This window comes from Acanthopagrus latus, chromosome 12 (assembly GCF_904848185.1).
Source record: "Acanthopagrus latus isolate v.2019 chromosome 12, fAcaLat1.1, whole genome shotgun sequence".
Lineage (NCBI taxonomy): Eukaryota > Metazoa > Chordata > Actinopteri > Spariformes > Sparidae > Acanthopagrus > Acanthopagrus latus.
In genome coordinates, this window is record NC_051050.1 from 3,132,190 (window position 1) to 3,158,902 (window position 26,713).

Sequence of the window (26,713 nt, forward strand, 5' to 3'; positions counted from 1 at the left end):
AATGACCCCAAAACATAAGCAAACTGTATAATTCTCAACTAAACGAGTACCAGTGCAGTACAAGGAAACAAGATGTTAAGATAGGAAATGAGGGAGTAACAATCCAAATTACTTTATTGTTCATTAACAAATGGGCACCTCTTCTGTTATCATGAGGCACAGTCTACTGAACAACCAAACTGAAAGTTGATGGTGAAGAAAAGGTTAGATGTTCAGGTTTCTACAGTAAATACAGCTGAAATGAAAACCAGGAGTGTTCATCTCACAGTCGAGGAAATTGTAGAAGATGATCAACGTCGTGTCCTGTCCCAGTGTAATTATCACGAACAGTAAAGGACACAAACATCACCAGTCATTGAACAACATTATTTAGTCATGCCACAATTTCAAAATTAAAATATGCTACAACGAGCTATAGGTCATGTCAAAAACCTTCAAACTCAGTTATGAAGAGTCGCTTCATAAAATGTCAACTTCCATCTAAAACTGAGCAGACCTTAAAGCCAAACCCACAGACAATATCTATACAAAACATCTCTATAGTGTCTCTCATCAACAGCTGCATGGAGAACAGTCTCAGCAGACTCCCCCAGCTTTCTTATTATTCTCTTTATTAATGCTGTGCTTACATTTTCTGCAATAGGATTACTAACAGTTCAGTCTCATTAGATTGCACTGAGTGAAAAAAAGGTCAAAATCCAAACAAATCTATGTTTAACTCTCACAGACAAAAACATATCGACATGGGACCCTGCTTACACAGATATATTACAGATATTACAGAGCAGGTATCTTTTTTTTTCTTGTGGTTAAATTCTTCCTTTACTTCTCAGGAATGTCATTTTCACTTTGACGACTTTGTGCAAATCTCAGTAAAACTGTGACAACCACCCAACTGTGGTTGAGATTGCTTTTATACCAACAAAATAATAAAAAGTCAAGAAATGCAGGTATTTTTAGCATTGATCAGATTTACTTATAAATAAAAGTACCTAGTATCCTTAAACAAGAATAATCACGCTACATTTAATGATTTTATAAACCTTTGAAACCTTTCTCTTTTTTTTAGGCAAAGTCAAACTCAAGTGAATACAGTAACTGCTACCTTGTGAGAAGAAGTGATTCCTCTGTTATCAGTGAACTGATGAAAACAAGAGCTCAAAGTGCTCTCAAATGCTTGAATGTTGTATCAATATAAGTGCTAATAGGTGCTAAAATAACTTAAATTACTAGAAGAAAAGGAAAAATCTGATGATTGCATTACTTTACACCATCTTCTTTATATCCTCCAGTCATGTGCCATAAGACCAATCAACATCCACAACAAAAGAGTCCTATCTCACAATGAGGAGAAGTTTAGTGTCGTATCAAAAGTAGAGGAACTGTTTGGCACATCATCCTTAAAGTATCACGTCAAACATCGACTTTGGGAAAAGCTGAGCTAATTCATGTGTTTTGAGTAACAGACTCACATGATAATTGTCTGAAAGATGTTGCCTCCCAGACAGAGCAGCTGGAAAGGATGTGGGGTTGCAGTGAGGGTGTGTGTGTGTGTGTGTGTGTGTGTGTGTGTGTGTGTGTGTATTAGGTCAGTGACTATTCAGAGACGGGTTGGGACTTCACAATGTTGAGTTCAGGGTGACTCAAGCTTCAGCTGGCACACAGAGCAGTGAATCAGTTGTCAGGACGTGGAGATGGGGCCCTCTGTGGGGACAAGGACAGGATGCTCTCTGCCTCTTCATACATCTGAGAAATAGACAGGCAGGCAGTCACCACATGTGAGTACATTTAAAGTTGTGCATTTTTTTCAAAGTGGTACTTTGTTTGCAGGTCACCGTATCACCAAAGCAACCACAGGCACCAAAGCAAGGGAAATTGAAAAAGGAGATTTTTTCTGAAAAACTTCTGCAGTCCTTTGCAACTACGTTTTGCGGCGGGCTGAAATATATCATGATATAATGTGACTACAAGTCGAGTACGTAACACTTAACTGTGACTACTCAGGCACAAGTCTTTATCATTGCAGCTAGACTGTTAACTTAAAGAGCAGTACAGAGTAGCCACTGTACAGCTTCCTTAGCCATTTCTATAGCATCATTCAACCTCAACTGCTGCCATAGTCTGAGCATTAATCACCTCCACAGCTTCAACTAACACAGCCAGGCAGAGCAGCTGTGCTCATAGCCAGTGTATGTGCAGTGTGGGAGCTCAGCCTTCTGAAAGGAGGACAGAGCATTAATTCCATCACATCAAGGACACCACAATGTCTGTTGGCCTTTAGACCTCTTTGGCTACTTGCAGGCTTGTATCACAACCTTGAACAACCTTTTTTTCTCTGGGGTCATGATCACCTCAAGACATCTATCAAATATAAAACACTTTTCTCCTTACTGGTATAAATGGCACATCTTGGAAGAGCTCCTGAATGAAGCGGCGGGAGGGCAGGCGGAACATGCAGTGGGCCAGTAGGTAGGAGACCTCTGAATATAGACAGATGTCATCAAATGCATAGGGGAACTTCTCCTTGATCCTACCAGGAAAACACATTTACCAAACACATCAGAATAGGCTGGATAGATGTAAGCAATGTACTTTAAATGTAACAAAACAGCTTTGTTTGGTTAAAGATGGGGTCAGACTCACGTTAACAGACTGGTCTCATGGTTTTTGGTCCCCACAGATGAGCTGAGATTGATGACCAGACGGAGAACCTCTTTTCTAAGCAGGACCCTGCCAGCCGGTGCATCCTCAGGAATGGACTTTACCCCTGCCAAGGTAAAAACATTCAAAAGAAAAAAATCAGAAATGAGAGATGTACTAATATGGAAGTTCATGCAGTTTGTTCCGATAAGGTTGTCTCTATAATCAACTAATATCAGCCAATATACCGACCCGGCTGAATTACTGGTCGGGCTTCAGTGTGTTAAATTCACTCCACTGTTGCCTCTGCTCTGAAGTTACAGCAGTCAGGGTTCCATCCAAATTTTATCTGCTATCCCAGAAAAATTGGCAAAACATGATCCATCCACCTGTTAGCTGAAGATTAGTGTGTTCATGAGGACAAATATTTGGTGAGGCTAGTTCTTGAGTTGGTGCCATTGACATCGCAGAAGAAAAGGGATACAATGAGATGACATCATTAAAAAGCTCCGGTCAAAGCTCGAACACTGGTAAACATGACAGAACTATGACATTCCTGCTTCCCTGTTTTGTTTGTTTCTAATGCACTTCGTTGCATTTTGGTTTCATCTGATACAGCAACTTTTCCATCTGAGGCAAACGTGAAATGTTTTTTTGCGATATTTAAGTTTTAGTTTTCTCATGAACAAATTTAAAATCCACGTCAAATCAGGTGGATGGAAAAGCACTTACTGATATAAACCAGGTGGCATTTTTGCTCTACTGCCATGCTCCCGATTATTATCATTATTGTTATCAGCTGGAATTTTAATATTGGAATAATCCAAATAACTTTCTTACTTATTGGCTAATAATACCAATAATAATCAAATAATGTACAGTGTTGCATATATTATGTAAAACAATGAATCGATTAACCTTGTACCTTATTAGTTACAAACTTTAAATGTGAAATTTTTTGGGACTAAAACTGTCCAGTACCTACCCAAAACAAGTTCTGTGCTGCGACCACTAGCCCCAGATCCCTGGGACACAGTGTCACTGCATAGAGACCCCCCTGACAGCTTGGCCTGGACCATAACCTCCATATGATTTGCTGGAGGTGCACTGTACCACTCTGAGAACAGGGGCACCTCTGTTAGATCTAAAGAAGAGGAGGAAAGGAGTTACATTATATGAAATACGAAACACTTTGGTAAAAAACTGGCAGCTTTTTTAGCAGATATACCACAACAATGTGTGTTGCACAGTTTCATTTAACAAGAAACAGGATCCCACCTGGGTTGCTGTCATGGGAGTTGACACCAAGTACAGACAGTCCAGCGCAGTACAGGCAGTTGTTATCGCTGTGCTCTTGCAGGCCTGTCTCCTCTGAGCCCAGCATCTGCTGCTGTTCTGCCCGGCTCACTGCCATCAGCTCTGTAATACTGATCTGAGGGCGAAGCCTCGCTGGGCAACATTCATCACTGGGGCCTGAGGATACACACAGCAGTCACTGAAAACATATTTGAGCTGGTATAGGCTCAAACAGTGGTCTCAACATGGACTTCCAAGTACAAACTTTTACTGGTTTTGCTGTACACTATGCCCTTAGTTTCCTGCTCTGTTAACCATGCATTAACAAAAATCGATGCGTGTATCGATTTACAACACAATTTTCTTCTTTTCCCTTGTATACAAGTGTGGGAACTTCATGAGAGGGTGCAAATTACATCCACAGTAAAACTCCAGAGGCCTGAATGTATAAAAGGTTGAAGTCCTCACTTCTTCAACAAAACCATATGTAAAATTATGTTATAATTGTATTTGATTGTGTAAGATGCTGAAAATCCAGCTTTACGTAAGTTAAATTAATGGCAGTGGTTGATGGGATTACAAAACATGCTGTAGTCTAACTGTTCATTTGACAGTGATAAGTAGCAAAAATGTCCTGTTTCTAATTTCTCACCATCAGGGTCCCCAGAGAAGAATTTAGCAGAGCGGTCTTCAGAAGGCGGGCTCATCCTCTTTTGGAAATATGGTGTTTCTTTAATCTGAGGGAGTCCAACAACAAAGGTCACATCCCACTCACTTCAGCTTCACAGGGAAGAATCGCGAGTGTGATCTGGTGTTTGCTAAACAAAAAACATCCTTATGGACTATTAGCCTCACCTGAAACATACTGTTGATATTGACAGGCAAAGCTAGGCCTATGTAGTCATCTGAGGAGCCATAGGTGGCACTGGACACTATGGAGCGCACAGAGGAGGACCTCTGCAGTGTAGTTTGGTTGATTGGGCTCAGCAGGTCCTCCTTATCCAGAGATGCAAAGCTGAGAGCTTTCAGGAATCTGACCAAAGATGGACAATAGGATAAAGGCACATAAAGTATTAGTAGTTTTCATTCCTACTGTCCATGTTGTATTTCTGCAAAATGACCATCTTGTTTCACGTGATCAATTATGTGCAGTGGCAATACAGTTTCATTAGATATGTTCAATTACATGTGCTAAAAACCTCCATCAAACTAATAAGAGACTTGTTTCAGATTTGTGGAACTGTGTGATTTGTGTACATTCATATTAGCTGAAAAATCTCAAGTTAACTTAAAGTGAAACGATATAAACACCATCACTTGGGATTTTAAGGACAAAGTGGTGACATTTGATAGGTACATTAGGGAGTTTACTGCTATGCAGCCATCTTTGATTCAGAGTTGCCATAATTGAGGAGAGACTGGTTTATGGAAGTGTTTGTACCTGTTATGTTTTCCCATTTCTTATAAAGCATGAAAAGCTACTGTCAAAGTGTGCCAGTTGTTTTTACATTAAAAGCCTACCTATAAAGACAAATGGAGGAAGTTTTGAGTGTGTACAGTAGCTCTGTGACAGCTAATATACTGCAGGTTAAGAGTGTTGTCCAAAATAATTCTGCATTTATAGCAAAGAAAAGAATATAAAAGAATATAAAACACCTTAAACACTACTGATACCTTCGTGAAGTGAGTCTGGAGTCCAAACTGCCTGTATTCATGGTGATGACATTTGCGAAGAGTATGTCTTTGGCTGGGGAGGCCATGGCCTCGCTGTGGGACAGAGAGGGCTGGATGCGCTGATGCTGCAGCCTCCTTAGGGTGGCGTAGCCCAGAGCGTCCTGAGGACTCGTGCAGCCATTGTGGGAGCTGGAATACTTCAGCGTGGCATATCCCAAAGCCTCTCGGGAGCTCGAGTATATGCTACAGTCAGCTAAGCTGCTCAGGGTGGACACTGAGGGGGACTTGAGGGACTGGGCTCTGCGGGGCAAGGTGTGGGAGGAACCAGGAGGGACAAGAGAGGCAGAGCAGGACTTGGGAATTGAGAGTGGTGTGGAGTAAGGTTGGGGTGTCAGTGAGTGCACGTTCTGGATGGTCTGGGCACTTATTACGGTGTTAAGGCTGACACAGTCGGTGTCGATGGTGGAGGGCAGGGTCTCCCTGGAGGGGCTGGAGCTCATGGAGCTGATTCCACTGGTGGTGGTGTCAGTGTTAAAGCTCTGGCTGCGGCTTTTAAATTGGGCTCCACTGCCTCCTGAGGGCCCATCTTCAGCCAGACGCTCATAGCTACACTTCTCCCGCTGGTGGTCAGTTCTCACCCCTGACCCATCCATTTCCACCTCCCCAATACTGGGTGTGCTCCCGCTAATTTCATTGGCTTTATTCCCCACACCCGAGGGGCTTGTAGAAAGATGGCCATTGTTCATAGGGAAAATATCTGTTGCTACAAATGAGTGGCTGGTAGGTTCTGCAATAGGGAGTCTGAGCGCGTGTTTTCCATCCAGCTCTCCCGCTTGGCCTGGGTTGCTGCCTTTAGCGTGAGGGGTGGTGCAAGGCCTCTTCCCAGGGAGAGACAGTGAATGGAGAAGGCGGTTGCGGAAGCGGGATGAGGCCAGCACAGTGAAAGGGCTTCGGTCCTTCAGTTTGGGGCACATGAACAAAGAAGACTCCTCTGAGAAGTCACAGCCTTCTAGCCTCTCATCATCTAGCATATACACTCCTGCAAATAACACAGCAGCAGTTCTTGTAACAGAGTTATTAAAGTAATCAAATCATTCTTTGACTTTATTGGAGAGTTTGGGCTTACTGGGTTGTACAGAGTCATTCTCGCCGTTGTGCCTGGAGCCTGTGGACTCTGTGAGCATGAGAGTACTGGGGACCAGGGACATCAGGTTGTGAGGTCTGGACTGCGGCTCCAGCTCCTCCGGGACTACAGGCCACATCGTGCTCCGGCTATGTCTCACAGCATCCCAGCCCTGCTGCCTCAACGTGTCACATCCCTGCCTCGTCTTACTGATAAGGCCCAGCACATACAGACACGCCCTGCCCAGAAGCCACAGTCACATACACAGGTAAACTCAATGTGCTTTACAAGTAAACCAGATAAAGGGTTAACAAAGAAGAAAGAAAACACATATCAGTACTCTACATAAATAAAAAAAAAGTCCTGTATCAGCCACACGATGTACACATACACATAGACGTAAATAAAATAAAATTATTATGATCCCTGTTCTACTCCTGCAAAAGCAAAGAAGATAAGATTTCAGCAAAACACAGATCACCTGCTACTTTGTTTCAGGGGGTGGCCCAATATGACCACATGCACCTTTAGCTGATTAAGTTTGAGGTTCTAGGTACATTCAGGAGACATGTTTGATGATCTGAGGACCAGATGTGGGAAGCAGTCACATCTTCTGTGTGATCACCTTGCACTAGCCTTTTATGAATATTTGAGCAGTTCCATAAGAAAGTAGTTATGGTGGCTGGTCAGCATGAGTTATAGAAGAAGTTGACTCATTCTACAATATTTCTTCATCTAAAACACAGAATCACAGTGAAGACTCTATGGTTAGATACACATTATATTCATTCCAGTTTTCATAGGTACTGTGTAACAAGCTATGTTATACGAATGACGAATTGGTTATATATTCCAAACAATTTAATCATTGTGTATATCATTTTGTATTGTACTGATGAGTTAGAATTAGGACTCTTGCAATGATTCACCATAGAAATGTAATGAATTTAAGCTAATGAACAGCTGTTAAACACAGTAAACTAGCAACTGTATGTTAAAAAACAAACTGGAAATGGCTCAAAAAATGGCTCAGCACCACAAAGTCAATACCACACTCTTTACATTATATCGCACCATTAAGGAAACATGATTTTAAGATCAAAGTATAGATAATTGTTTATGCAGTAATGTCAGTAGTTAACATATTGGTTTTAGGGGCACACGTATTGAAGGACAACGGCCAGTGCAAGCAGTGCTATGACAGTTTTTGATTTTCCTGAACTTGAATTGGCTTCACCCAAACGTGTGGTATTTCAGCACTCAGACCAGATTTAATAGATTTTAATTGCTCAGCATTAATGGAATAATGTTTAAAATATAAATACATACCAAAACCACATTTTAAGCCCTCAATGTGGCTATGACGTTTTTGAGGTTTGGTCTATGTGCCTTCATTTTGTGCAGTGAGCTGAGTTAAACAAAGTAAAGCAGTTTTATAGTCCTACCCTCTGATGGACAGAACCTCACAGTGGTAGGCAAGCGCCACAATGTCAGAGATCACCCCCTCCTCCAGCAGCAGGTTCAGACCCCAGTTAGATGAACCTATGTTTCCCTGGTAGAAAAGACAACTGGTGAACATCCACTGTGGATTTCCTTCTCTTAGACTGCATATGTTTAAATATTAAGTCTAAATAATAACAGAAAAATGCTGACCAAAGCCCAAAGTGCTGCCTTCAATTGTTTGATGCCCTCCCATTTGTCCAGGGCAGGAGATCGAACACTGTAGCTCAAATCAGGAACCACATTCTGCAGGAGGAAGAGGAAAGGAGGGATGAAAGACACCCTATCAAAGCAACCAACACACCTGGCTTTATATGATGAAAGTTTTACAATTAGAATATCATTGCTTATTTTTTCAATCGTATTATAGAAATACGAGTAGATGTTTCTATTTCATTATGTTTTTTCCCCAATGACACTGTTTACTACATGTCACCTTGCACAATGACACATTTTGTTTCATAAGAGGCCAAAGTTTGATAGCCCCAATTGTTTCAGCTGAGCCCAGTCAAACTGAGCCCTGCAGACTGCTGTGAGCACCCTGCATGATCCGGGGTTGTGGTGCGGGACGACTCATCAACTAATAGGGCTGAGCACCATGGCTAACTAAGCTACTTGCTTATGGCAGCTAGTAGAAAATCACTAAACTCCCTAATGTACTTATCAAATGTGACCACTTCATCCTTCAAATCCCAATTGATGGTGTTATAATATCATTTCACTTGAGTTAACTTGAGATTTTTCAGCTAATATGAATGTACACAAATTACACAAATCTGAAATAAGTCTCTCTTTAGTTTGATGGAGGTTTTTTAGAACTGTAATTGAACATATCTAATGAAAATGACTGTGCTGCCACTGCACATAATTGATGATGTGAAACAAACAAATTAAGCTATAACAATATAGTGGAAGAGCGCCACCATCTGTTCAGGCATGAAATCACACCTCTAAATAATATATATAGGTTTAGTAACCCAATGCAGGTTCATGTGGGTTACATTAGTTTTCGAGCATCCTCCAAACCTGGCCATTTCTTAAAAAACACACCTCTAATTGCATCTCATCTCATCTCGTGTACATCAGTGTGCAGGTAATGTGTAACAAACATATGAAGTTACCTGCGCTTGAAGTAGCTGGCAGCCAGTCTTATCATGAACCAGTTGACCATACAAGTGCACAGGGAGGTAAACGTTTGGCCTCTGTAACCTGTTTTACCATACATGAACAAAGAGGTGAGAGGCTTTGTTGTATATTCCTGGAAATTTATCTTGTAATTAATATTTTGATCAGACGATGCCGCTAGACAAGCAGTCAGTGGATCACCAAAATCATTACAATTCTCTGGGGAACAATACATTTGTGCATTCATTGTAGATTATGAGATGTGTGTCAGGACTTAAGTGGTGCACTGGACAACAGACCAACTGACAGAGAGACCAAGCAACAGGCTAACACTGTTATCCCAGCACATAGCTTTAAACTGTAACAATCACCTTTATCATGGTGGTGAAAGGACTGGAGCTGCTGTAAATCATGTGCCTCTATTATATTTGTGTTGTGTTTTGTATTTGTGTTTCAAATACAGTAAGCAGTACTGTAAGCAGGGTTGGTCACCTTTGGTTGCTGCGGCGTACATAGTTGTCTCCATTAACAGGTTTGCGGTACGTGGTGAGGGCCTCATTAAGCTGCTCCTCTATCATGTCCACATACTTCAAGTTATACTCCTACAAGGGCACACAGGAACATTGAACAGCTATTAAGGTCAAGGGAAAAAACAGAATGATAGATGTACGCTGGTTGAAATGTACCTTCTGCCATTTCTCCATTTGTTTAGTGATATATCCTCTCTCACTGAGATAGGAGAAACCCTTTGGAATAGATAAAAACCTGGTGACAAGAGAAACAAGTTTTTGTATAGCACTTGTCAACAACAATAGAAAGTGCTTTGTAAAAGACATACAAAGCCATTCATGTAAGTCTTATAAGATAAACATTCAAAATAATCATATAATTTGTAAAATCTTTTTTTCCTTTATGTTTGTGGATCACAGGATGTGTTCTTTTATGTAACTGTTTTACATACTTAACGCAAGTAGATATGTGGTGAACAGCATTCTTTGAATGGGAACTGCACTAGTATGATGGTGCAACAAATAAAAAATGGAGATCCACTTTATAACACAAGACTCCTGATTACTCCTCAAGATTACTGATTGTAATTGTCACTGGGGATTACAAAGATTTTCGCAAATGCATGCCCAGGAGGAAATGCTGAAATTACCCCACCTCCTGCAGAGACATAAATAAAGTCCTAGTAAGACTGACAGGTCTATTGCCATGGATGAATGTATGGTTTACCTTAGCAGCAGTAGTACACCCTTGTCCCCCAGGTGTGTGAGTGCGGGTTTCATCTCGGTCAGTGCATGCAGGTTGGCCTGAAGAAGAACACATGTGAGGCTCTAAGTGCCAGTGATTTAAAACTCACACTTCATGCATCATTTATGTTGTGTGGTTTGCTCCCTCACCTTGTCTTCACAGGCTTCATCCAGGATTTCCAGTGCCTCCATGGAAATGGTCTTATTGCGGTCGTGAAGCTGGGTGACCAGGAGCTCGATGCCCCAGTTACTAAAGAACTCCACACTGGCACGCAGTAGGACCCGCAGGTGCTTAGTGGCGTACAACCTGCAGGTCTATACCATCAAACCATAAAAGACAGGAAATACAGTCAGAAAGTATCTGATACAACAGATTTTGACTGATACAATACTTTTGACACCATCCTAACATAAGTTATCTGTAGACTTATGTTGATTCCGAGATTATTCATCTTTTGGAAGTCACATTGAAAAGCACAAAATCAATAAAATAGTTGTAAATCGATGTAAATGCATGGCTGTTGATCCCTTCTGCATTGTACTGATAATTAGATATCATATCACACACAAGTTGGTACCCATTGTTTCTGAACTTACAGCATCTGTTCATGACACTATACGTACACTGCCCAGCCAAAAATTTAGGGTCACACACTCTAATATTTTGTTTAGAGCACCTTTAGCTTTGATCATGGAAGGCATTCGCCGTGGCATTCTTTTGATAAGGCTATGCGATGTTAACATTTATTTATGTCCAGAGTAGCATTCATTTTTCACTAAGATCTTGTATTGATGATGGGAGATTTGGACCACTGCGCAAAGCCTTCTCCAGCACATCCCAAAGATTCTCATTGGGGTTCGGGTCTGGACTCTGTGGTGGCCATCAATGTGTGAACATGTTGTGTCAGCCTCCCTGAACCACTCTTTCACAGTCTGAGTCTGATGAATCCTGGCATTGTCATCTTGGAATATGCCCGTGCCATCAGGGAAGAAAAAATGTTCTGGGCACACATCGTTGCTGAACCTAGACCTGACCAACTGAATCAACCCCAGATCACAGCACTGCCCCCAAAGGCTTGTAAGTTCGGCACTAGGCATGATGGGTACATCCACCTCTCTTCTTACCCTGATGGGCCCATCACTCTGGAACAGAGTAAATCTGGACTCATCAGACCACATGACCTTTTTCCAATCACTCCAGCTGTTTAGTCGCAATGTCTGGATATGTCTTTGCATTGTGTGTGTGGAAATGCTCTTACTTTCCCAATTAAACATAGCTGTGAGTTCTCAATTTTATACCATTTGATTTCCCCAAATGCGATTTTTTTAAATTAAATAGATTTTAGGATGAGTTTTTAATAATGCGTTGGACAGCTCTTAACCCAATGTTAGTAGTTTCAGCCATGCTTGACACATATGACCATTCTGAAACAGAGTAACATCTTTTCCACGACCACAGGATAAATCTTCAACATGGTTATTAAAGAAATGAGAAGAGTTATTTGATTTGTTACAATGACCAATTTCACAATTCAAATAAGTGGGCTCTCAAAATGTGTTTACTTAGTGCGTCATGTGTATTAGACATTGTTGACTCTTAAACAACAGGTTGTGTGCAATTTCAACTGACAACATTTCAGTGCTTTCATTGCCCAGAGACATTTCTACCTCCTGCTGAAAGACTTGATACATACAGGTGACAGTGAGTGATAATTAAAAGATGCTAACCAATTACACAAACTATTAATGCATGTGATCACACCAGAGAATGCTGCGGTGAAGAGAGCTGTGTTGACCCTTACATCAGTGGCAGCGGTGAGGATTTTGGACAGAATGACTCGAGCCAAACCGTCTCGACTGTAATCCATCGTGGAGACTGTCAACTTCAAAAGGTGCTCCTGATTCTTCAGACTACACACGTTCAACAAGCTGACAGAGTAAAATGGAGGAAGCAGCTGGTTATAGACTGAATGACAACATCAGGAGAAGAGAAGCTTGAAAAACTGATCTGACAAGATGCAGCTACCAATAAGAACTGATTACGTCTGGTTCAAATGTTCCAAAACAAGATTAAGACTTGGCAGCCAAATACTGTATATAATAATTTGGCTTGCAAACATATTCAGCTTAACCTGGTACAATGGGTACCATGTTCACCATCTTAGTTTAGGGTGGTAGCATTCTAGCATTTGCTAATTATGCAACTGAGGCTGATGGGAATGTTATTAGTTTTGCAGATATTAGGTCATAAATTACAATTTTGTCATTTAGAGCTAGACAGTAAACGCATCTACACGGGAGTCCTTTGCACCACCGTTTACTAGCACCACACATGCATGCATCACATTTTCATCAAAGTCAATAGGATACATCGTCTAGCAACCATGTGCTTCTCTGCGTCCTCACCATGTTACGTGTCAGTCCATTTGGATTAGTAGTTATATATTTCACAGAATAAGTGAAAGTGCTGGTGGCACAGGAACAGTCAGGGCATCACCAATGTCATTTGAATGTATCTGTCTGTGCCACAAATGTCGTACTAAATTTCATGACAAGCCGTCTAGTTATTGATTGCCTGACCGACCAACAGACAGAAATTGGCACCACAAAAGCCACACCACCAGCATGGCCAAATATATGTTAACTGAACTGATTTTTACCTCTCAACTCCTTGAGAGGGCACTGGCATGTAAGCAAAGACACAACAGGACAGGGCTGCACAAATTTCTCCAAGGTCACACGTGTATGTTTGTTCCTTATATATTAGTTTTCAAAGAAAATATTCCTCACGTGGCATAGTGCCGAAATCTGTCTGCTAACACATTTAAAATATATATGCTTACCACTGGAATACATTGCACTTCTCTAGCATCTTCACACCATGTGGGTTGGCTGACAGGGTGCCTAGGAAGAGGAAGTAGTACTGGCTGAGTGTGGTTAGCAGCCCACTGCCCTGCAGACTGCGGTCAGGTTTGATTCCAGCAGAGGAGAAGAGACACTGGACAATGTCCCTCACCAGGTCTTCCAGGTAAGCCTGACCTTCCTAACAGACAATCAAAAGTGGATTAGGAGGCAGGATTGACAGGGACGCAGTTTAAAGGGTGACACATTTCTTCATCTTCAGGTAAATCAAGTTTGTTGATTATTGTTTTAAATTTTCTCGGTAAAACACTAAAACCAAACCAAACTCAAATAGTAAGTACTGAATTTGGTGGATCAAAAGAGATTGTCCTTTCTCATGCTGCTTTGATATAAATTATTTCTATCAAAGCAGCATGAGAAATTACATCAGTTTAGAAACTGGCTGGTATAAATATGTCACTGCATGAGTGGCAGCCTGTTACAGCAGCTCTCACTTACCTTTGAGCTTTTTCTATTTTTCTATATCTTTTTGTACAACAGAAATGTCCCCATTTGCAGGACTAATAAAGGAATTCTGATTCTGTTTCTCAAAGCATAAGACTTCCAAGAAGGTTAATGTTAGCTTTTTATGGTAATGTGTTCAAACAGTACTCCAATTATTTAGTACTGGTTAACTCACAAGAGACATATACCGGTACATAAAAGAAGAATCTCTCCTGATTTAAGACTAAGATGGCGCATACACCCCATCAGAAGTGCATGTCAGATGGTCAAACAGCTTCAGAAATCCCCTCTCACCACACCTGTCTTATGGTGGAATTGTCCATGTGTCCATCAATGTCTTAACCAGTAATTCAACATTCACATTCACCTCACAAAGTGACTGACCAGGTGTGTGGAGATGAGAAAGGAGGATTTCGAATCTCTCTGTTTTCATTCCTTACACAACTACTCCAGGTTTATTTGAAAATGTACATTGTTATTACCATATTTGAGCAACATCGAGTCTCATCCCTATCTATGGCAGATTGTATTTTCCTCTGCAGGAGTAGTCACTCAGAACACATGGTAACATGCTGAGAAATGATAAGGACAGCTGAGGCTGATGGGAATGTAACAAGTCTTGTAAGTATTTAATCATAAACCAAAGTATGGGGAAATTGATTGACATTTCCATTCAATAGTTGTTGAGATATTTCAGTCTGGACCAAAGTGATGGACCGATCAAGAGACTGTCATTTCCATCCCAAGCGCCATGACGCTAACATGACTAAAAATTAATGCAATAAATAAAGCCACATTGTGTCAGACCCACACAGCAAAAAAATCGCCCTGTTTTAACTGTGTAGTCTCCAAACCAAACCTGAGATAATCCAGCAAACACATTTGCAAAACAACAGAAATAACTTGCAGCGAATGCAAATAAGTGTAAAGAAGTGCTTCTAGTTGCGGACAACTGTTTGTCCTCACCTCTTCAGATGCCAGGAGGAACTCTATATACTGGCAGCCAACCACAGTCAGCTGTCTGGCCTTGGGATGCTCCAGCTCCAGGCTGCCATACAGATTACTGCTGGGCTTGTAGAAAAAAAGCAGCCTTTGCACAAATCTGTACAGGAAAAAAAAACAAAAAACAACGTATATGAGAGGTTGTTTATCAGTGTGCTGAAAACTAAATGAAAGCACATGAACATAGGAAAACTCACTTGTGCATGTGTTCATCCTTATTGCTACGCAAACTTAGATTTGGCCACTGGAGACAAGAATAAAACAAAATATAGAATGTAAGACCAAAAAAAGCATCTTACATTTTATAGTAATATTAGCTGGAAAACTGCAGATGAGCCCCAACTGGTAGAAATTAGTATCCATCCCAAGAAAATGTTCCCAGATTGTTTCTGAATGAAAGCAGAGATCATTAACACTCACTTTACCTTCAAAATGGTTCCAATGAGGCACCAGTTCCAGTCCAGGTTCTCTTTGTGGTTGAGGATGTGGCTGTCTCTCATGTTGGTCATCAGAGCATCCTCAGTTTCCTACAGGACACACACAGCTGGCTTTAGCAGCTACTAAAATAATTAGTTCTTTACTTCTACTAACTCATTACTCATTACCCAGCAGCTGTTGGGAGAGCGAGCCCCCCTGTGTACAAAGGGTGTGTCCTCGCCGCAGTGGCTCAGGATTCGAATCAGACCTGTGGTCCTTTGCTGCATGTCACTTCCCTTCTCTCCCATCCTGTTTTATTGTTTCTCTCTTTTCTCAGATTAATTTGTTTTTGAATTTTTTTTAGATACATAATCATGCGACACATCCCAGCCGTTGAAGTGAACCTTAACATAGAATCTATTCATAGAATTTTTATATGCAGTCATTAAAGTTAACTTTACTGAATATAGAGCTAAGATGGGAGAATTTGTGTGGTTTCATCTTCATCATGGTACATACACAATTAACAGTGAATGAGAACAAACACAGGACCACAATACACAACACATTTCACTTTCACACATAGATTAACCTGTTCAGTGTCCGTGCTGCAGCTGTTCCAGCGGTGAGGGTATGAATGTCTGAACTGTTGAACCAGACTGTTGTGGATAACGTGAGAATACTTTCAATTGCAGAGTAGACACTGAGCCGACGGTGTTGTCTCATAGTTCTTCAATTTGTGAGTGCCAAGAAATTTGAATGGGAGTATTTTCGAGAAACGTTAGCAAACTGAGAAACGCAGAAAACACAACCCAATTCAGAAAGTGATGGAAATAGTAAAAGTAAAACACAGACAACATAAGTAGAATCAATCATGTTATTTATCTGTATTCAGTTGTTTTTTTCTGTACTTGGTTGTGTTTCTGTATTTGACTGTATTTGACTGCTTGGGTCAAATTAGTGAAGGTTTGTGTAGATGTTTGATACTTTTCCTTCTGAATTTTTCCCTTTGTTTTCTTCACTTGCAATGCAGGCCCCCTGCAGTATTTCAGTGCTCTGTTGAAATCAGATGAAAGCTTCCCTTTCCCTTCCTCAAACACAGAGACACACACAAACACACAGACACGTACACATACACACGTACAGATAGCTTCAGGCACAAAGCACCACTCACAACTGGTCATGGTCAGTTTGACATCATTTGTATATGGCAAAACAGGTTAAATGGCCTGAACCTGGTCAGCACATTCACAAAACACAAACACACACGCACACATACACGTGTTGTTCACCCGCCACTTAAACATTCACCCCAAATGTACAACTCCATCATAGTCACAGCTCAGGACCAAATTTTCCTTTTAAATCCAGAATGAAAACTTGCTGATAACCTTCATGAGATTCATTAAGTAAAAAACATACAGCCCTGAAACCGCTAAAGACACACTGCAGGAATATGTGATCAGTATGTGGTCGTGTGTACCTTGACAATGAAAATGTCCCTCTGAGGTCTAAAGTGCTGGTCTCGACAGTAGTGCGATGTTCCCGACGTGCGGAGGATGTGGTCCAAATAGAGACTGTAAGGTTTCGCTCCTCGCTTCTTCTTCTCATGAAAACACTTCAGGTAGTTGACTGCAGCACTGGCTCTTCTGCAAAAAGCCGATTATTTGACATTGATCAAGAAAACACATTAGAATTGGACATTAGTATGACGTCATCTTCGCTACGCCTGTCCCATCCGCAGCACCCCTGGGGTGAGGTACTCACAGTCTCTTCTCGGGAGCAATATCAAAGGAGGCTGCCATGTTCATGAGGGTGGGCAAGCAGTGTAGGTGGTGGCTGTGGCTGTGAGGGAGGATGGTGTTGGCCTGTGTGAGAGAACCACTTTAATACACAAAAACAATTTTGGGAACTTCCAGTTTGGATTGATGAATTGGGCCACAGGAGGGAGGTACCATATGGAGAAGTTCTCCCAGCAGGATGGTAGCCCGTATAGATATGGCATCATCGCTGCTTGTGATCACCTCGACCAGACCCTGAGGAGGTCAGACACAGAATGATGCAAACGCTGACAGGATGATGAAACCAATAACATGTACTCTGTGGTAAATGACTGAACCTCTAGTAATCCACTCTTGATGAAGGCAGAAAGCACCAGAGCCAGGTAGTTGTCCATCAGGTTCGGCCTGGAACAGAACAAGAACTCAACTTTAAATCTCTAATCAGTTATCTCAGTTACATCGTCTTTTGGCACACGAGTGCTCATGAGATGATATTAGTATCTACAAACAGGACTCACCTTGAGCATGGTCGACGCGGGAGAATTGTTTGTGCCTCTGAAGCCACAAATCCGTCAGACAACCTCCAGCTGTCCTGAAATCTACTGGGGTCTAAACAGGAAATGACGTCAGTTTAGTTTTTAATACGACTTCAGACAGGTCCAAATAAAGAAGGAGCTGTTCAAAGTGATGTGACCATACCCACCTACACTAGTAAGTGCTTCATTGAAGTCTGCAGTCCCTACAGGTATGACGAGCTGGAAGATATCGTAGAACACCTCCAGCAAACCTTTCTGTGGGGGAGAGATGTGATTTTAGCGCTGTAAAACATGATGAAAAACAAGTGTGTGGTTTTCTATTTCAAATATCCTTCAACAAGTAATTCCACTTCTACAGGTTTATTGTAAGCAGGGGATACTCTCATACTCTCATGATTGGGTTTGAAAGGGGAAGTTTCACAAGCAAGGATGGGATGAATTTCACAACTTTGTCGAACACATGGTTAAACATTGCTGTTGAGCACTTGCAAATGATTGCGTTGGTTTTTAGTTGTTTATTTTCAATCATTTTACAGTGTCCAAACTTTTTTGGAATCGAGGTTGTACAGGTTTGTATATTGTAAAGTGGTCCGACCTGCATCGGTGAAAATGTCTCTGGGCTTATCATGGTCCACACACATTAAAACGAAAATACACAACCAGATCTAGGTCATTTATATATGCTCTATGCTGAAAAATGCTGAAACCTAATACTAATATTCTGTCATTTGATTGGTGCTTGCTGGTGTTCAGACAGACAATGGGAATAGAAATTACATACAAAATCAGTTACTGTCATAGCCATGTTTCACATTATTTTATCTTTTCTTCTCAGTCAACATCATGGTGCAGTTTCCTTTGGTTTCAAACATTTAGATATTAGAGTTTGGTGTGTAACCAACTAAACAAGGACAAAACAGACTCTTGTGGAAGGTAGTTCAAATGACTGTTGACATTATAGTCCGCAGATTATCCAGAGTAGCATGGATTATCCCTCCAGGATTAAGTGGGCTTTCAGGGATTGTTGTAGCTCAGCATGCCTGATTTCATGGCAGCTTTTCTAAAAATGTATGATATATGTTTCAATGTTTTTGGTGCTTTTTTGCAATGAAAATGTAGATGTAAGTAAAGCAAACAAAGGCAGTTTTTTTCTATATCACACACACACACACACACACACACACACACACACACACACACACACTATGATTTAATTACACATGTTACTTGACATTTGGAATAAAGCTTGCACACCACGCTTCAACATTTTACATCAGATTTTGAATCCCTGGGCTAATTTCTTTACCACACACAGTCTGTCACATGTCATGAACACTTGACACCTGCCTATGATGCTGACCCAGACTTGCCATGTTTTTATTGTGCCACAAATCCAACAAAATGAAATGATCTGTGTGTTGTGAATGCTTTCACACACATTTCTCTGAATCTCAACCTCAATCAAATTTAAAACTGTATTTGGAAGGGCATTTGCAGCGTTTAAATGATGGTTTCAAACAAGAATTTTAGAGAGAAAATGAGAAACATTCTATATTTCAAAATGAACACAGCTGGAATACAAATAAGCATAAGCAAGTGACAAATAAGGCTAAAGCCTTTAGCTGTTGGGTGAAGGTTGTGTCCTTTCACAGAGCAAACAGATCTGACTGTTACATTCTTCTGAATACCTACCCGCACTTCCATATTTGGTATACAGAGCAAGCCAATAAGAGACTGGATGCCAGAGTTGCCTGACTTGCAGAGGTTAATGATGCCTGCAAGGTGAAGGGGCCAGAGTTAGCCAGAGGAACACAGCACATGTTCTCACTGAGTAACAATATTCTGCAATGTTATAAACAACGGAAAGGTTAATGAGGCATTCATAAATGAACATGATGTAGAGATGAAACAATATTTTCTAAGCGCCACATGATTATAGGAGAGATAAATGTCTCTAAATAAGATAAATGACACCATTTACCTGACCAGGAACGAAATGAGGCAACTATAGACATTTTACTGGCCAAGAATCGATCCTCCCTGTCCTCCCTGTGGACAAGAAATACAAAATATCTAACAATGACAAAGGCAAGGTGTATGTTACATGCTTCAACAGACTTGAAACTCACTTGAGCTGCCCCTCTGCTGTATCGGGAGTGGGTCTGTAGTGGAAGTCTGTATATGGGGCCAGGATTTGCTGAAAAAAAGTGAGATGTGTTTTATAAATACCATCACACATATTCTAAGAGTTGTTTTGCACAGAACATTAAGTTTGTGATGTGACAGTACCTCGAGTTCGACATCAGAGCGGACGTACTGCCTGGTGTGAGGGTGGTTGAGGAGGTGCAGGATGGTGGTGATGAGAGCTTCATTGATGCGACTCAGCTGACAGTCGGTCACGCTCTTCAGAATGGTGCTGAGTCCGCCCCGCTGTGCCACCACAACAGGGTTCTTCAAGGCTGCAGAATAAAGGGGCCACACAGAGTTCTGCCAACACTGTTACACTGCTGACGTCAGGTCGAGAGTGTGTGCGTGGTGTGTGTGTTTGTGGTGTGTTTGTGTGTGTGTGTGTGTGTGTATGTGTGTGTGCGTGTGTGTGTGTGTGCGTGTGTGCAGTCTGTTTGTACTCACAGAGCTCACAGACTATGGCAATGCAGGCCCGCACCATACGATCTCGTTCATGCAGCCCATCGTTGCCCACAGCAATGAGGGAATTGGTGACAGAGGAGGGGAAGAGCAGTGCATTCACAGTGATCATCTGTACGAGGCAACAGCACAAACACACAGGGCAGTTACATTTAAGCAATGCTAGTGGTGTGGCTATATGCATGGCAATGTTGGTTTGTCAGTCTGAAGGTCAAATGATCTTCCAGTGTATCTATCTATCTATCTATCTATCTATCTATCTATCTATCTATCTATCTATCTATCTATCTATCTATCTATCTATCTATCAGCTTGTTTGCAATTCTGGTTAAATTACCCTTGAATTTTTGTGGGAAAAGCACTGTGAAGTCCAATATACAGTACAAGGCTATTGTAGACTAATATTCCAGTCATGCATAAAAGAGAGTCAATGGTGAAGTTGAACTGTGGGTGATGTAAGCACCAGGTTTTGACAAGACAGAATGAGTAGAATAAAAAAAAAAAAAAAATTCTGGTTCCACGTCATTGATCTTTGTAAATTTCAAACAGTTAGCTACCCATTCTTCTCACAGTCCAGATGAGTGTGCCAGGAGGTGCTGAATTCACCTCGCTGCCACAAATCCTGGCACCACTCATCTCAACTGTGAGAAGAATGGGTAGCTAATTGATTGAAGGTGCGCCTATTGAGTTCATCTATTTGGAAATTATTCTATCCATTTTTCTTTTTCTCAACTATAAGACAGAACAGATCTCACCTTGCGCGCCAGCCTGAGAGCCTGTGTTCTTTCAACCTCATTACTTTGTTGGATATCTATACACCTGGGACAGAAAGGAGAGGGCAGGTTTATTAAAGGACACTGCCACGGTTATAACCTGTACAAGACAGTTGCAAGGTGGGAAGATTTGTTTCAGACAAGCCTGGTTCTGAAAGAAACCATTCATTTACCCTAGAGACAATATTTCATGCTTCACAGTTACAGCAATTGGTATGAAAACTCCAGGTTTAATCCTCATTACAAAGGTGTAGCCGACTGTTAGATATCACATATAAATATCTGGAACTTGGATTTTTTTTTTTAAAAGTTGAAGATACATGGTAGGAATAAGCTCAAGATTACATTGTTTACATCATGTGGGAGAGTGCTGTGTTTCTATATTTAGGAAAATTCAGGTAATCGTTAAAATGACAGGGCAAACACTTCCAGAATCAGCGGGCCTTTCCACTACATTACTACATGACATGATGACGACTGATTACTGAACTCGGCCTCTTTCAGCGGTGCAGTGTTCACTCACCTCGCAATCAAGTAGTCCACCTGCAGCTGAAGCACCTTCTCTAGCACGCTGCTGTCTCTGATCAGGTAACGCAGAGCTCGTAACCCAGCTGCGCGCACTTCCTTGGCCTCATTCAACAAAGCTAACCGAAGGCTTTGGAGAGGACATCAGGAAAGACATGTAAACGAAGATGCACTGCAGCAAAAAAAACTATGCAATGTCAATGAGTCCAAATACTCACCAAATAATTATCTCCTCATATGAAAAGCCAAGCTTCTCCTCTGAGTGGCCAACACTGCAGAGAAGCTGTGGGGGAGAAAGACACAACTTCAGAGCAGGTAGTGTACCAATATTTTCCCAGAGCATTGTCGCTGATTATCAACCCCACCAGTAGGGTGTACAGGTGTGAATGTCACAAACCTTGACAAAGTTGTTGAGGTTACCAAGCTTGCGCATGTTTGAGACTCCTTGCTGCTTGGAAACATTTTGAAGGATCTCACGGAGGTTGTCCGCAGGATCTGAAATCAGCAAAGGCAACATGGTCTTTATATGTAAACCAAAGTAACACTACAACTTAATGTCAACGGAAAAAGTGTGACCATAATGAAGGGTGTCAAACCTAAAGAATGAAAACATTAAACACAGTGAGAGTAAATACTGGTACCCACAGCAGAGGAACTATTTCCCTCTGTCTGCCACGTGCACAGAGCCACTGCTTACATTTTTTCAATTCTGCTTTTTGTCAATCATTGCAGCTCTAGAAAAAATATAATGAAGGAATTTTTTAAAATATATTCCTAACATGAAGATGAGAACAGCAGAAACTTATGTTCTGCCACACTTGATGATTTTAATGTGATGAAAGTCAGAAAGTAATAATAGTTATAAAGTAAGTCACTCTGGTGCATTGAACCCTTCATCATTTTCTCTTTCCATTTTTGGCATTCTATTCTAGGATGAAATGATGCAGCACAGAATGAAGTGTTCCCGTGCAGAATACTGCGGTTTAACAGGGATATTATTTCTCTGTAATGAGGACACTGTCACATCTCTTGTGTGCTCAGACAACTTAAATGTTTGTACTTTGTTAGCCTTAAAACACTGAGGTGAGAAATGATAGCTAAAAGTAGGGTGGCAGAATATAGTAAAAAAAAAAAGAAAAAAAAAAAAAGATTGTTCCAACAGATGCTTCATGATTAGTGGGAATGATCATTTTTTTATCACAATTTTCACTTGTACCGAGAAAAAAAAAATGTGTTGGGGTCTGTACCACACAAACGTGTTTACTGACATCTGCAGCACAACATACTGTAGGTCAGGACAGATTTACAGTACTTCATTATAATACTGTATGTCAAACATTTTATCGTTATCAAGAATCGCAGCTCCTCTGATTTGACTGTTAACACTTACACTTGGCTGCATTGTGATTTTCATGATTAAATGCGTGTGCTGTGCCCGAATTGAAAACATCACAAGATCAACATCATCTTTTCTGATTTAGTGAACGTGCAGATTTTAAGTGCAAGTGGCAAATTAATTATGAACACTGAGAAACGATTATTAACGGTAATTACTGGAAGACAAAAACCCACAACTGATAAACCATTGTTCATGGCAGCCACAGAGATGAAGTTGATAACAGAAGCACTGAACTGTCCCACTGGTCAATGAAATGTATATACATGAGACTGCCATGAAGAGGACATTAGAGACACTGACATGAGGAGCCCACATTCCACCAGTGCATGACTAGCCTTTGACTAGCAAAACAGAAGGGCCTGCTAAAGTTATGAATCAGATTGTGGCATTATTATTTTAATAAATGTATTCATAACTCTTTTAAACATTCAATAGGCCAGATCTGAAGGAGCGTGTGTGTTGCAGAGCCAGACCTTCTGTAGGAATAAAAAGATTATTTTCTTATCTTGCGCCGTTCACCGGCAGGAGGAGAGCTCAGAGATTACTTTTTAACTTTGGCGATTAAAAAGTGGATTTATCTTCACTCCTGTTTATCAACCTGACTGCAACACAGATCTGTGGAGGTGACCTCCATTGCGGCGTGTTTATGTTCTGTAATGTTGACTGCTGACTGGAGCTGGAGGGGAAATGTTCTTTACTTCACAATCTTAACAGTACAGAGAGGAGAGGGGAAAAAGAAGAGAGAGAACCAGAGTCTCCTTGTGAGTTACAGTTTACGTAAGGTAATCTGGCTGTTTCTGGAAACACAAGTGACACAAAAATGCAGTCTTTCCCACACATAGACTTATAGCCTTTTTCTGGGTGGCAGGCACAGGTATATTAAGATCTGCTCAAGTTTTTGGCAACCCATTTTAGCATTTTAGCATATATTTTGTATCTGTCTTACAGACTGTCTTTCGCCATCGGCGATCAGTTAACTAACAAAGAATCTGCCCTGGCTCCTGCCTACTGTAAATCACACATGCTTTGCAGAGACAGATACACTCTAAGGTATTACATCCCTCCTGTAAGCACGCTGACTGCGATGCTACTTCTCCTATTAGTAGTTAGGGCATTTCATAATTTGATGTGGCAAAGCGTTACTGCCTCAGTGAGAGCAGCTGTTAATACATTTACTTTCATTCAGGACAAAAAGGTGTTGGCTGCATGATATTCGGTACATGTTCACCAAACACATGTCCATCTGTTGAGGGAACCTTCCCATGAATTCCTTTACTGGAAGTTTCATCAAGTGAGCAAAGCAGTTTCAATCAAAACAGGCAGCTTTTCATTTCAAAATAAAGGCACAGTATCAGCAGTTTGCAGCAATTCACCTATTCTTAAGATGCAAAGTTGGTCTCTTTAAAAGACACTGCAGTGGTCGATGATTTTCCTCTTTTTTAAACAAAGAGGGTTATGATTGTAAATGTGAATCCTTCTTACCTCAGCTACGCTTATGCAGTGTTTATGTTTATATTATTATCTAACATTTCTGCAGCTGTTATAAATCTAAGTCTATATCAGTCTTCACACCATACTATTAAACACCTATCAAATGCACAGCCTGGAAAGCAGAGACACACTGAAGTAACTTTATGAAAGAAATACATATAAATGAGCTGAAGAGGCGACTGCAGCTCTTTAAACTGAAGGTCTCTGTTTTTAATAGTTTTGATGAGTTATTTCTAATGTTTTAGGACACAAATGGGCCTCTCATTTGGTCTGCACTTGAAAATATAGAAGTTGGCAAAACAGCTACACTTCTTCTCCCTCCTTTCCCAACATATCATTAGAATTGCCTGTTTTCATATGCACTATTCTTTTTTTTTTTTTGTTCCATCTGCTCATGAAAAAGTAGTTTTGTTAAGGAAATGTTAATGAGAAGAGAGACTAAACAAACCGACCTTATTCATACTGTAAATATCAAAATTCTGAGTTTGAATTTCTTCTCCAAAACTACATAATGCTCCTTTAAAGCTACTGGAAAGTGACACGCGCAGAGAATACCATTGTAAACGCCATTATCAATAATACTAATAATACTAATACTAACATTGTTTGCATTACTATCTAAAAAAGTCAGCATGTTATCTAACTAGAAGTTAGAGGAGACAGGAATCACCACGTTTAAATCTGTGGAGCTCGACAGTGACTGAGGACTGAGTTGGTAAACAGGCAGGAGGAACGTGCGGAGATTCACTGACAGTACAAGTCAAAGCTCTGAACACTTTGTTTCAGCGTAACATCACCCACAGAAACATTTCCACGCAGAAAGAAAGCATGACACAGCGGTGAGGCCGGCAGGCAGACAGACAGACAGACAGGCAGACAGGCAGGCAGACAGTGACGGTGAAGTTCAGAGTGATGCTGCTGAGTCCTAAATGTGTCAGCCGCTCCCACACTTGAAACCTACCTCTGGACAGATCCAGCGGGACGTTCTCCTCCCCGCTGTCATTCCGACCTGTCAGCACAAACACAAAGTTAGGAATGAGGTCAGCCGGTGACGGTACAGCCTCTCTGCCGGCGGTAATTCAGTACGTGAAGTCTCGTTGGGAGTGCGGTCTCAAGCCGCGTCGTGAGCGGGAATCTGCCTCACCTCGCATCCGACTGCTCCGTGACGGGCGGCCTCGGATGCTGCTGACCGCCATCTTTACAGGAGCCGCACTGAATGCACTGAATGGACCGAGCGTATGATACTATCGCGAGAATCTACATCCTGTCAACCCCCCCGTGCCTCATCTTCATCACTACTATGCAACTTAGGACTTCCCCTGCTAACAACAGTGAACAGTCTGAGATGTTGTCGTGGAGGATGGGGCACATGAGCATGTGAGCAAGAAAACACACTAATGTACAACACGGATGTAGAAGATGGTTTCTGAAAGAGGATTTTCAACTTTTGAGATGGAATCCTCCAGGTTTCGCACACATTTCTAAAACTCTCAAATTCATCTTGAAGAGGTTTGGGCTCTTTTAGGATTTCCACAGTCCTGTTATGAATAAGTCTGTTTCTGTCAGTTACAATAAAATCCAGTAGGATTCCTAAGAATTTTCAAGCTAATGAAGCCTCTGCCAATTGAGAAATATCAAGAGAAAAGTCAAAAGATAATGAATGAATGAATGAATGATTATGTAACTGAAAAATAAAATGATGAACGTTGGCAGCTAATCAGACAATGGATATATTTACAGTTTGGTATTATATTCACTTCTTGATGTTAGATCATACAGTGGGGCCCAAATGTCTGAGACCACACTGAAAAGCTCCAATATTGTCATGTAAACCTGGAAATGAATATTACTGATAATATTTTTTTTTATTTAAAAGTTTGTTATTCTAAGCAGAGGCGCTTCTCAGCATCATTAAGTGCTAAATGTTTCTAAGTTTGCAGTGCATTAATCCAAATCACTTTACATAAACTGGATCAGTTGTATCCAGAGCACAATCAGGCAGAGCCAAAGTTAGCATACCATGAGGTGACAAATGTACTTACTGTAAGTCGCTTGGAGAAACAAGGATGAATACTTGAGGCGAGCTAAGAAATACCAGATTTTCACAATAGATGATGAAAAAAAGTCTATTTACTGATGAATCCCAGCGATAGATTAGTGTCAGTA

General features: G+C 41.1%; 1 protein-coding gene across 1 annotated transcript; it reads right to left on the reverse strand.

The window, feature by feature from the left end:
* Positions 1-88: 88 nt before the first annotated feature.
* Positions 89-25,907, reverse strand: LOC119030199 (rapamycin-insensitive companion of mTOR-like). Its single transcript, XM_037117616.1, has 38 exons — positions 25,692-25,907; positions 25,509-25,556; positions 22,055-22,152; positions 21,876-21,940; positions 21,656-21,787; positions 21,115-21,178; positions 20,345-20,471; positions 20,003-20,172; positions 19,843-19,910; positions 19,695-19,762; positions 19,406-19,488; positions 17,881-17,968; positions 17,696-17,786; positions 17,516-17,582; positions 17,352-17,432; positions 17,164-17,264; positions 16,880-17,045; positions 15,405-15,506; positions 15,177-15,223; positions 14,944-15,079; positions 13,455-13,654; positions 12,414-12,540; positions 10,762-10,926; positions 10,595-10,671; positions 10,045-10,123; positions 9,851-9,960; positions 9,355-9,442; positions 8,387-8,479; positions 8,179-8,285; positions 6,737-6,972; positions 5,611-6,649; positions 4,792-4,969; positions 4,589-4,673; positions 3,919-4,113; positions 3,626-3,784; positions 2,644-2,767; positions 2,392-2,530; positions 89-1,746 (listed from the first exon to the last, which is right to left on the reverse strand). Exons 1-38 carry the CDS (start codon positions 25,741-25,743, stop codon positions 1,675-1,677), a joined length of 5,127 nt encoding a protein of 1,708 aa, XP_036973511.1. The 5' UTR covers positions 25,744-25,907; the 3' UTR covers positions 89-1,674.
* Between the last annotated feature and the right edge of the window lie 806 nt (positions 25,908-26,713).

Excerpts from the sequence above, each read along its gene's own strand:
- LOC119030199 (XM_037117616.1), bottom strand. The coding sequence starts at position 25,743 with ATGGCGGTCAGCAGCATCCGAGGCCGCCCGTCACGGAGCAGTCGGATG. Across the intron at positions 25,557-25,691 it reads ACGGAGCAGTCGGATGCGAG|GTCGGAATGACAGCGGGGAG; the intron begins GTGAGGCAGATT and ends TTGTGCTGACAG. Across the intron at positions 9,961-10,044 it reads AAATGGAGAAATGGCAGAAG|GAGTATAACTTGAAGTATGT; the intron begins GTACATTTCAAC and ends GTGCCCTTGTAG.